At 49.2% G+C, this 11,197-nt stretch overlaps 1 protein-coding gene across 5 annotated transcripts in view; it reads left to right on the forward strand.

The window, feature by feature from the left end:
* Positions 1–11,141, forward strand: part of PLEKHA4 (pleckstrin homology domain containing A4) — a 32,085-nt gene extending 20,944 nt beyond the window's left edge. For 3 of the 5 annotated variants that reach the window (XM_059999242.1, XM_059999244.1, XM_059999245.1), the window contains 4 exons: positions 7,688–7,849; positions 9,834–9,892; positions 10,302–10,414; positions 10,716–11,138. In XM_059999242.1, coding sequence (XP_059855225.1) covers positions 7,688–7,849; positions 9,834–9,892; positions 10,302–10,414; positions 10,716–10,978 — 597 coding nt within the window. In that variant the 3' untranslated portion in view covers positions 10,979–11,138. Of the gene's footprint in view, positions 1–7,687; positions 7,850–9,833; positions 9,893–10,301; positions 10,415–10,715 lie in introns of all 5 variants that reach the window. The other 2 variants (XM_059999243.1, XM_059999241.1) reach the window with 2 other exon arrangements.
* Positions 11,142–11,197: the final 56 nt, after the last annotated feature.

The raw sequence follows: 11,197 nt of genomic DNA on the forward strand, positions 1-11,197 counted from the left end.
ATGTTTTAAGTGCTAAATAAATAAAAACAGCACGGTGAGGGGATTTGGGATACTTGGAGAAGAGGTGCAATTGTCAATGGCTTGGTCTGGGGAGGCTTCTGGAGAGGTGATGCTTGTGCAGATACCCGGAGGAGGTAAGGGAGCAAGCCTTGGGGATGTCTGGTGGAAGAGCATTAGAGGCAAAGGGAACAGTGTTTGCAAAGGTTCCGAGGCAGAAGACTCTGGCGTGTTGGAGGAGCAGCTAGAAAGCCAGTGTGGCCGTAACCGAGTAACCGAGCAAGAGGGAGAGGGGTGCTGATGAGGACAGAGGGGTAATAGGGGCAGATCGTGCTGGGCCTTGTGGTCCAAGGTGAGGGCTTAGCTTTGACACTGGGTGAGCGCAGAGCCATGGAGGATCTGAGCAGGCACTGAGATGCTGTAAGTGGGCACTGGCGCCCTCTGGCGGCCACATGTGGGAACAGACAGTGAACAAGGGCTGAGGCAGGGAACCAGTGAGAAGGTGACTGGGCTATTCCAGCGGGGAGAGAACAGTTGTTTGCACTAGGTTAGAAAAAGTGGAGGTGTCGAGACAGAGTCGGATTCTAGATATAGCGGTTTTCAAACCTTGTTCAAAACCCTTGGGACCAGATGTTGTTTAAAATGCAAAGTTTTGCAGATTCAAGTAATTCGGTGCCTATACTGTGTACTGTGCGTTCTACAACACCGCCTGCCGCGTCTGCAGCAGCACACTTAAGCAAACACATTACCGCTTCTCCAATAAAATGTATGAATATGCATACGAAATGGGATAAAAGCTATAAATAATATCACCATTTAAATGTCAAGTTAAAAAAATAGCAATGAATTACTTAAATGGAGTCAGGGGGATAAAAATAGCTTATAAATATCAGGTGCTTTTAATTTTTTTATTTTTTGGAGAGTTATTTATCTTTTTGAATTTTATTTTATTTATTTTTTTATACAGCAGGTTCTTATTAGTTATCCATTTTATACATATTAGTGTATATATGTCAATCCCAATCTCCCAATTCATCACACCACCACCACCACGCACCCACGCCACTTTCCCCCCTTGGTGTCCAGACGTTTGTTCTCTACATCTGTGTCTCAATTTCTTCCCCAGGCGCTTTTTATTTCTGAGGAAAATGTCCTGGGTTCCTGATGCCTGCAACCAGTATGCAGTTTTTGTTTTTTGATTTTTTTAAGGCGGTGGGTGGTTTATCCTTTCTCTTCACGGAGTGTGAAATTCTATTGTTACAAGCTGTATGTAGAGATGACACAATTTCTTTTCTTTTTTTTTTTTTCGCGGTACGCGGGCCTCTCACTGTTGTGGCCTCTCCCGTTGCGGAGCACAGGCTCCGGACGCGCAGGCTCAGCGGCCATGGCTCACAGGTCCAGCCGCTCCGCGGCATGTGGGATCTTCCCAGACCGGGGCACGAACCCGTGTCCCCTGCATCGGCAGGCGGACTCTCAACCACTGCGCCACCAGGGAAGCCCCACAATTTCTTTTTTAAATTAAAAAACTTTTCTATTGAAGTATAATTGATTTACAATGTTGTGTTAGTTTCAGGTGTACAGCAAAGTGATTCTTTTCCATTGTAGGTTATTACAAGATATTGAATATAGTTCCTTGTGCTATATAGTAGGTCCTTGTTGTTTATCTGTTTTATATATAGCAGCGTGTATCTGTTAATTCCCAATTCCTAATTTATCCCTCCCTCCCTTTTCCCCTTTGGTAACCATAATTTTGTTTTCTATGTCCATGAGTCTGTTTCTATTTTGTAAATAAGTTCATTTGTATCATTTTTCAGATTCCACATATAAGTGATATCATATGGTATTTCTCTTACTTCACTTAGTATGATAATCTCTAGGTCCATCCATGTTGCTGCAGATGGCTTTATTTCGTTCTCTTTTTTTAAATTGCACTTTTAAAAAAATAATTAATTAATTAATTAATTAATTTTTGGCTGCTTTGGGTCTTTGCTGCTGCACGCGGGCTTTTCTCTAGTTGCGGCGAGCGGGGGCTACTCTTCGTTGCGGTGCACGGGCTTCTCATTGCGGTGGCTACTCTTGTTGCAGAGCTCTAGGCGCGCGGGCTTCAGTAGTTGTAGCACCCGGGCTCAATAGTTGTGGCTCGCGAGCTCTAGAGCGCAGGCTTAGTAGTTGTGGCACGTGGGCTTAGTTGCTCCGCAGCATGTGGGATCTTCCCGGAGCAGGGCGCGAACCCGTGTCCCCTGCACTGGCAGGCGGATTCCTGACCGCTGTGCCACCAGGGAAGCCCCTATTTCATTCTTTTTATTGCTGAGTAATATTCCATTGTATACATGTACCACATCTTCTTCATCCATTCATCTGTCGATGGACATTTAGGTTGCTTCCATGTCTTGGCTATTGTGAATAGTGCTGCCATGAACATTGGGGGGGGGGGGATGCCACAATTTCTTATTTGCATAATAATAGTGCCCAGGAAAATCGTAGACACATTCCAAACATTTCGAATGTCGGCTTTTTCTAGGCACTGCCAACTGTGTCTTGTGTGTGTGCCTGTGGCTCCAGCACGCCCATGACCAGACCACCTGAGCCTGGCATCCTTCAAGCCTGCCATTGTTAGCTCTCATTGCTGTCGGCGATTATTTATTTTTTTTGGCTGCACCGTGCAGCTTGTGGATCTTAGTTCCCTGACGAGGGATTGAACCTGGGCCCTCGGAGTCCTAACCACTGGACCGCCAGAGAATTCCCTCGGTGACTTTTTTTTTTTTTAATTTTTTCTTTTTGCGGTACGCGGGCTTCTCACTGTTGTGGCCTCTCCCGTTGCGGAGCACAGGCTCCGGACGCGCAGGCTCAGCGGCCATGGCTCACGGGCCCAGCCGCTCCACGGCATGTGGGATCTTCCCAGACCGGGGTACGAACCCGTGTCCCCCGCATCGGCAGGCGGACTCTCAACCACTGCGCCACCAGGGAAGCCCCCTCGGTGACATTTTTACAGGAGCACAGAGACATTATGGAGCTCTATCCACCGTATACGTTTTTTTCAGAACTCAGTTTTCATCAGCTGTTATCTTAGGAAACTCATCAATTGTAATTTCTGACCTGCAGATGCTCTGCCACCCAGGTAGATATTAAGATATTTTACGTCACATACTTCTTTGGTGTTGCCAGCTGATGCTCATGATCAATGTTCTGGTCTTCATGGAATGTTCTAGCTTGTTTCATGACCAAAGGCCATTCAGGGGCATCCAGTTACTTCCTCATGAACACAGGGTCCGGATCTTCAGATTTTGCCCTCTGCAGAGTTTCTCTACTTGTCATCAGTTCCTGGTGTCACTGTCCCAGTAAAACTTCTGCAACGTGTCTTTCTGTTTATGTCACATCACATCTTGAGGGTCCTATTTAGTGAGATGTCCCTGTAGAGGCTCCACAATCCTGTTCCTGACTTGATTCTACTTTCTGAGCTCTTGGAAGTGACAGATGCTTCTGTTTCTTTTCACTCTCTTTGGGGCGATCTTTGGCTCTTTTTGACACCTTCAGAGAGCAATTAAACTAGAAGTCGTAAGTAACAAAACAAAACACAAAGCAAGAAAATTGCAATTGAGGGCAGAAGCCCGATGGGTGTGGCTCAGGCGATGCCTCACATCAGGAACACTGGGTGCATATCGGCACCGATTTAGAAAAACAAATGTCAGTTTCAGATTTTTTTTTTTTTTTTTTTTTTTGGAAATGACAGATAAGAAATTTGGGGAACTGACTTTGAAAGTGGAGCCAACAAGTTTGCCATTCTCATTGGTGCTGGGGTGGTCCTTGGCCTCTTGTGGACTGGGTTTTGTCCGGCCACTGGGGTTCCTGAACTGAATCAGGCCAGATCCCAGGCATCAGGAACCTCAGACACAAGCACTATCAGAACAGGCGGAGGCGTGTGCTGAGATGGGGAAAGCACGAGGCATTGGGGGACTTCAGGGGACAGCTCCCAGGCAGCCTGGGCATGTTGGGGATGGTTTCCTGGAGGCAGACAGACCTTAAAGATTGAGTTAGAATTCATCCCTGGCACATCAGGGAAACAGCTAGTGCAAATGTCCAGACTGAGGTGGGAATTTAGGAAGCCAGGGCTTCTGCTAGCCTACAGAATGCCTTTTTGTGAATGAGAGACAGGCTCCCCCTTCTGCGTGGATGGAACCTGGCGTGGTCAATGGAGGGCTTAGCCCTTGGGCAGTAAGCAACCCATACAACCGCACATGGTCACTTGGGAGCACAGAGTTCTGACCTCTGGAATGCCATCTGCCAACTGCAGGTTGTTCAATTCAGGTCCACGAATTCCTCAGACCCTTCTTGACTGCCAGGCTCTACAAGGCGAGGTCCCCAGACCAGTCCCTGTTTTCAAGGACCTACCCTTCTGAGTTTGCCACGTAGTGAATCTCTGCATCACAACCCCTATTTTTCTGTGGCTTCCCCCATCGTGAAACTGGCAAAGGGGTCCGGCAGGAAAAGTATGGCTGCTGGACTTGGCAGGACCACTCCGATGCCCACTAAGCCATCAGCAGCTGACCAATCCAAGCAGAGTGTCAAGAGCAGTTGCTATCTCTCCCCTTCTCCCTCAACTTTGGCCAGTGAGGAAGAAATCCCGACCTCCCTTATTTGCTCATCATACTGGTCTTCTAGGGACCAGCCCCTGTGGAAGGTGTTGGGGGCGCCCTGCCATGAATTAGTCCTGATGCTGGAGTCTGATGGGGGAGAGGCATGAATGCAATCCTCATACACATCCGACAGGGCTGAGCCATTTCATAGGGGGACTCAGAGCATTGGGAAGCCTTTTAAATGTTAGGTAAGGTGAGTCTGGATGAATGAAAAAAGTTTGGCCATGCGGGAAGCAGTACTCCAAACAGGGAATAGGCTATGTACGCAAAGGCATGGAGGGGATAAAGAAGCTGCAGCTCTGTATCGGAAACAAAGCTGAATTTATTACTTGCTTAAGCAAGACAGACCTCTTGTAAGATACAGTCGCTCTGAGCAAAGCGGAGAGCTGATGTCATATGGCGTAGAGCTCGGAAACCGGTGGACTTTCGTATATTCGACCTTAAGATGCGGAAGCTTTGTGTCTGTTGTTGATTGGCTGATTTTCAGAAACGCGGCGCCATCGTTGATTGGCTGACTTTCAGGAGCGTGGTTCCGGGGATGCCAGTTACGATTCCTTGTTCGAATTGGTGGTGGTGGTTCCCCCCGCACCTTGGCAGTGCCACGAGGCATGCGGGATCTTAGCTCCCCGACCGGGGATGAAACCTGTGCCCCTGCAGTGGAAGCACGGAGTATTAACCGATGGACAGCCAGGGACGTCCCCTCGAATAGGTTTAAAAGCATTTTTGGTGCTTCCTTATTATCCGTGGAAACCAAGTAATCAATCTGTCCTTTCTTAGGAGGAGAGGAACTTTATTCTTAGTGGTGTGTATAAAGGACATGGATTGTTGGAGCTGCGCCGAATAACGCTTAATCTTGAGAATGGCTCCTCCCTCAGCCGTACCGCGGCCAGCATCCCGGGGTGGTGTAAGGTTCTAGGTATTTCAGAGCTGATCAAGGAAAAAGATATGACCACTAGGTGGCAGTAGCACACAGAGCTTTAGTTGGTCCACACTGACAGATTTGCCTGTGGGAAAAGTCCCTGACAGCATTAGATCCTCCAGAGGTTACTGCTTCGGGGCCACTGCCCAGGAGGAGGAGCAGGGGGGCGGGACAAGGGAACTCCCAGAGGAGAAGGAGATTAGAGAAGGGACTTAAGGGTCTAGGTGATGTGCTTAGCCGCACAGAGGGGAGTCTCTGGGTCAGAGAGCTCCTAAGGGCAGCAGCCTGTTGGGGGCTTCTTTTGTTTGTTTGTTTTGGTCCCGCCGCGAGGCATGCGGGATCTTAGCTCCCCGACCAGGGATGAAACCCGTGCCCCCTGCAGTGGAAGCGCGGAGCCCTTAAAACCACTGAACCTCCAGGGAATTCCCCTGTTGGGGGCTTTTATAGCTACAGGTTGATCTTACCTATGGCTAGCAGATGCTGGATACAACTTCACGGAGTATTCAAAACAGGCAGGCTCTAAGTGGCTAAAAATATCTGTCTACTTGAGCTATCTTTGAAACAAGGGATGTGTAAAAGTTTCAGTTTGGCCCTAGCAGGCTTTCGGGTCAGTGGTCTGGCCTGCCATGAAGAAATAAATGACATAGGGTCAATTTACAGGGACTATGATGTATCTAACAGGTGGGCATGTGACTCAGGATCGACCAAATCAGAGTCACGTAGAGTAAACTGCAGTGATTGGTCCTACAATAGCAACAGATCTAAGCTGTCTGCCTAGAATGTTCTAGTTGGAGACTGCAGTGGAGAGTTCTCTCCCCACCCCCATCCCCTTTGTTTTTTGCTTAAACAATAAATTTACTGTCTTACAGTTCTGTAGGCTAGAAGTCTGAAATCAAGGTGTTGTCGGGCCATGCCCTTTTTTTAAAAAAATTTAATTAATTACTTAATTTGGCCGCGCTGCACGGCACGTGGGATCTTAGTTCTCTGACCAGGGATCCAACCCGCGCCCCCTGCAGTGGAAGCCTGGAGCCTTAACCATTGGACCGCCAGGGAAGTCCTGGGCCAGGCTCCTTCTGAAGGAGCTAGGGAGAGATCCGTTCCTTGGCTTGTGGCATCATAACTTCAGTTGTCCCGTGGCGTTCTCCCTAGGTGCATGTCTGTGTCCAAATGACCCCCTTTCTGGAAGGATAACACGTTTGAAGCTCTATTGGCCACTTTCCTGCCTGTAGCATCCCAGATGTCTGACGGCCTTCCTTCGTTTTGTCCCATCTCTGTCCCCTTCAGTTTGACTTGGCATCTTTTCTGCTGAGTTGGTTTACTGGATCCACACACCATCACATGCCTAATGTCTCAGCAAATGGTTTTACGGACACACCCTTGGTGTTCCCATCAGAACAAGCTTCCTTGCAATACACATAGGCTGCGAATGTTCCAAATGTTCAAGTTCAAGTTCCCCTTTGATTTATCTCCATCCTGTTGCATTTTAAGTTCTTAAGGCTATAAGTAAGTGATCATGATCAAGGTGTCATCAGAACCATATTTCTGGTAGCTTCTGGGAAAGCTCCTTGGCTCGTGGCAGCATAACTGCCATTGTCACATGACAGTCTCCCTGTGTGTCTCTTCCCTTTGGTTTTGAGGGCGCGAGAGAGCTTGTAAAGTCCTCCCTCAGACAAACCCAAAGTGGTCCTCCTGACGATCGAGTTACACGATAAATCTCATTCTTCCTTTTAATGTTTTCAAAGCTGATTCAGAGGTTTTTTTGTTTTGTTTTTTTTTTTAATCACAAGCAACCTGGAGTCCTGACTATCACTGCAAAGAGACTTGATCTGTCCAGGGAAGTGTGGGTGTTTGTCAGTCTGGGGCTTCGGGTTTGAACAGGGCAGCTGATGGAGTTGAGGCTGGAGAGGTGGGTAGGGACCAGGCCACAAGGGGCCTCCAATGCCTTTGTCCTGAAAGCACTTGGGGGCCATGGAAGGACTTGAGCAGCAGAGGGACAGCCTGTGCTCCGGGTGTAGAAGTAGCCCTCGAGAGCGGGGGTGAACTTATTGGGAAGGGCAAGGCAGGGGGCTGAGAGGTTCAGGGAAGAGAGAAAACGGAGGCCAAGGTTGGAGTATCGCGGTGTTTCTCATCTCCCCAGGTCCCCCTGGCCCGGCCCCGGATGAGTGCTCAGGAGCAACTGGAGAGAATGCGCAGACACCAGGAGTACGGTCGGCCTCTCCCTCGCCCAGCCTCCCCCCGGCTCCTCACTCTGGGGAGGACATTGTCCCCAGCTGGACGCCAGCCTGACGCGGAACAAAAAGTGAGGGAAACGGCTGGGGCGGTGAAGCAGCAGTGGGTTCTTAGTTCCTAGTTGGAGCCTCAGTTTTCCTCTCTGTAAAATGGGGATGTTTCCTTCCTCCGTACCCAGAACAGGTTTCCAGATTTTACCCCGCTGTACCTGTGCTGAAATCAGCATCCTGCCTCCCTTATCGGTGGAAGACAGGGTGGGCCAGAGACAACATCTCCACCTCACCAGCGTTCTCCCTCCTCAGGGAGGGGGTGGGGGTCACGGGTCTGGATTGGAAGCCCAATTTTCCTTTTCAGTTACTATGTGTTGTCAAAGGCAAAAAGAAAAGAAGAAAAATTGATCAAGTAAGGAAATAGATTTTATTCATGTTATGGTGCTGGGGAGAGGACTCCAGCTCCAACGATCAGAGTGGTCCGGGCAGGACGGCATTTTTTGTTTGTTTGTTTGGTTTGCTGTTGGTGGGTTTTTTTTTTTTTTTTTGGCCACGCCATTGCGCAGTGGCTTGTGGGATTTTAGTTTCCCCACCAGGGATTGAACCCAGGCCCTCTGCAGTGAGAGTGTGGAGTCCTAACCACTGGACTGCCAGGGAGTTCCCCATGGATGGTTTCATCTTAGACTTTTCTAGGAAGGAATTAGACAAGTGGGTTGATTTCACAGTTGGGATTGTTTTTGTAAACAGGGAGCGTCTCAAGTCAGCTGAACACCAAACATTTATCTCTATGTCTAGCTAGTTTGGGGGGGACAAAGAGTCCAGCTAATCATTTACGACAAAAGGAATGTGAATTTGGAGGGTCTGTTTCTGGCCTTGTCACAGGTAAACGGGGTGGGGCGGGGGGTCAACTGTGAATCTTGTCGACGAAAATTCTATTAAAAACAAGTTAACAAGAAACAAAGGGAATTTTATTTGAGCGAAACAGGATTATAACCTGGGAGACAGACTCTCAGACAGCTCTGAGAACTGTTTCATGTGTTAGAAGTCAAAAGGCACACTCACATCCATTTTCCAGACAAAGGATCGTACATCAAAATGACGTACTGATGGGCTTCCCTGGTGGCGCAGTGGTTGGGAATCCGCCTGCCAATGCAGGGGACACGGGTTTGAGCCCTGGTCTGGGAGGATCCCACATGCCGCGGAGCAACTAGGACCGTGCGCCACAGCTACTGAGCCTGCGCTCTAGAGCCCGCGTGCCACAGCTACTGAGCCCGCGTGCCATGGCTACTGAAGCCCATGCACCTAGAACCCATGCTCCGCAGCAGGAGAGGCCATAGCAGTGAGAGGCCCGCGCACTGTAACAGGAGTGACCCCTGCTCACCCCAACTGGAGAAAAGCCCAGGGCAGCAGCGAAGACCCAATGCAGCCAAAAAAAAAAAAAAAAAAGATAAATAAAATAAATGTAAAAAATAATAATAACTTTAAAAAATGACATACTGATATTTTTACATAAAAAGTTCACCAAGGATACATAGTCTAGGGAAGAACATACAAAGCCAGAAGCAAATCACCGTGATCTACAGAGTTGGAAAAGAATACTGTTCTTTTAAGAAGTTACATTGGTAGTGTCGGAAGAAAGGGGGGAAAAATGATCTTTACGATAGAGCAGGCACTGCCATCTCTGAGGAGCTCTGGTTAATGTGTAATACAGATGCACCCTGCACATTAGGGAGAGAGGGAGGACACTCAAGCACACAGAGAGAATTTTATGTTTAATTTTTCTTGTCCTGCCTTAAAATAGCAATTTTACTTCATTAGTCTTATCTAAGTCATATGGAGAAGAGGGGTTCTTTGCAGTAAGCCTTTTACCAGAATGCAAAGGGGCTGGTGGGGCGGGGGGGTGGTGATTTTCCGAGCTCTTCTTGTTTTCCAGGAGCTCAAGTAAAGTTAAAAATTGGCAGTGTCTTTGGGGCAGTTTTATCCCCTTTCTGAACCCCTTCACCCTCAAAATGAGAACATGAGGACTTCCAGATGAGGAATTCTAATGCCCCAATTCCTTTGCAGCCTGTCTTGGGACACTCAGGAGCCCAGAAATGGCTTAGAAGCTCGGGGTCCTGGAGCAGGTAAGGAATTGGAGATGGGGGCAAGGAGCAGGGAAATTAGCAAAGGGAAGGAGAGTAGCATTGCTATTAATGTCTCCTGAGTACTCGTGAGTACTAAAGTACAGATCGCAGAATCTTTTAGAGACGCTTGAGTTCCTGAGGAATCAGAAAGCCCTAGTTCGCAGTGAGAACTGCAGTTCCTTGGTCTATATCAAACTCCGCCCCTCCGTCAGGAAATCTGAGAAAATTTCCGGCAACCGGACTACAAATCCCACAATGCACGCGGGCTTTTTAAAAGAGGGTCGCGCCCAGTTTAAAATCCTTTAGAGACACGTGCTAGGGACTACAACTCCCAGAAGGACACGCGGGGCACTGTGGTCCTTATTGTACTGGCTAATTATACAAGTTCCCCAAATCTCTTTCTTTCTAGTCCAAGGAACACCACCCCTTATTTGCCGACATCCGAAGGGCACCGGGAGCGAGTTCGCAGCCTCTCTCAAGCCCTGGCCACTGAGGCGTCGCAGTGGCACAGAATGATGACAGGTGAGAATGGGCTGGGGACTTTGGGCTACTGGGTTTTAGGGAAGAGGGAGTCGGAGGCCTGGAATCGTAGGTGCTGATGGGTAGGGGTCTGAGGAATCCTTTATCTTTATGAGGAGAGAGCTGGACAGGGCTTGGGAGTTCTAGATCCCAGGAAGGAGGGGCCCAGGGTCCAGGAATTCTGGGTCTGGGAGAGGAGGGAGCTGTGAGGTCGGACTCCTAGGTCTGAGAGGAAAGGCCTGGGGGAGTCTGGACTTCTGGGTCCCAGAGTTTGCCATTCTCATACCCCATTCGTCCTCTCCAGGTGGAAATTTGGAGTCTCGAGGAGACCCTCTTCCCCCAGCCCCGCCGCCTCCGTCAGAGCCCCCGCCCCAGGTGTCCTCCCCCCCAAGATCTCCTCCAGCTGCCAATTCCCGCTCCTTGGGGTTCTCCCGCAGAGGTAGTGGGCGCGGCGCAGGCCCCGCCTCCTGGGAGCCGACGTGGGATTCCGGGATCGCTCCTCCCGCCCTAACCCAAGACGAGGGGGCGTGGCCTCTTCGAGTCACTCTGCTGCAGTCTAGCTTCTGACCCGCCTAAAAGTAGCAACCAATCAGAGAGTGAGGGCGTGGCCTGGAGGTACCCCCTGGAGATCTGGAGCCTCTCCGGGAACCTGGGGGCGTGATCTGGTCCCCTCAGGTAGCCTAGAAGGGGAGGGGTTTCTATGGCCAAAGTTTGATTTTCCCAACACTTGTCCAGATTTGGATTAAAACTTTGAACTTTTAGTCAAGAACTTTCTGTCTGAGGTTG

Source organism: Delphinus delphis, chromosome 20 (genome assembly GCF_949987515.2).
Source record: "Delphinus delphis chromosome 20, mDelDel1.2, whole genome shotgun sequence".
In the NCBI taxonomy this organism is placed as follows: domain Eukaryota; kingdom Metazoa; phylum Chordata; class Mammalia; order Artiodactyla; family Delphinidae; genus Delphinus; species Delphinus delphis.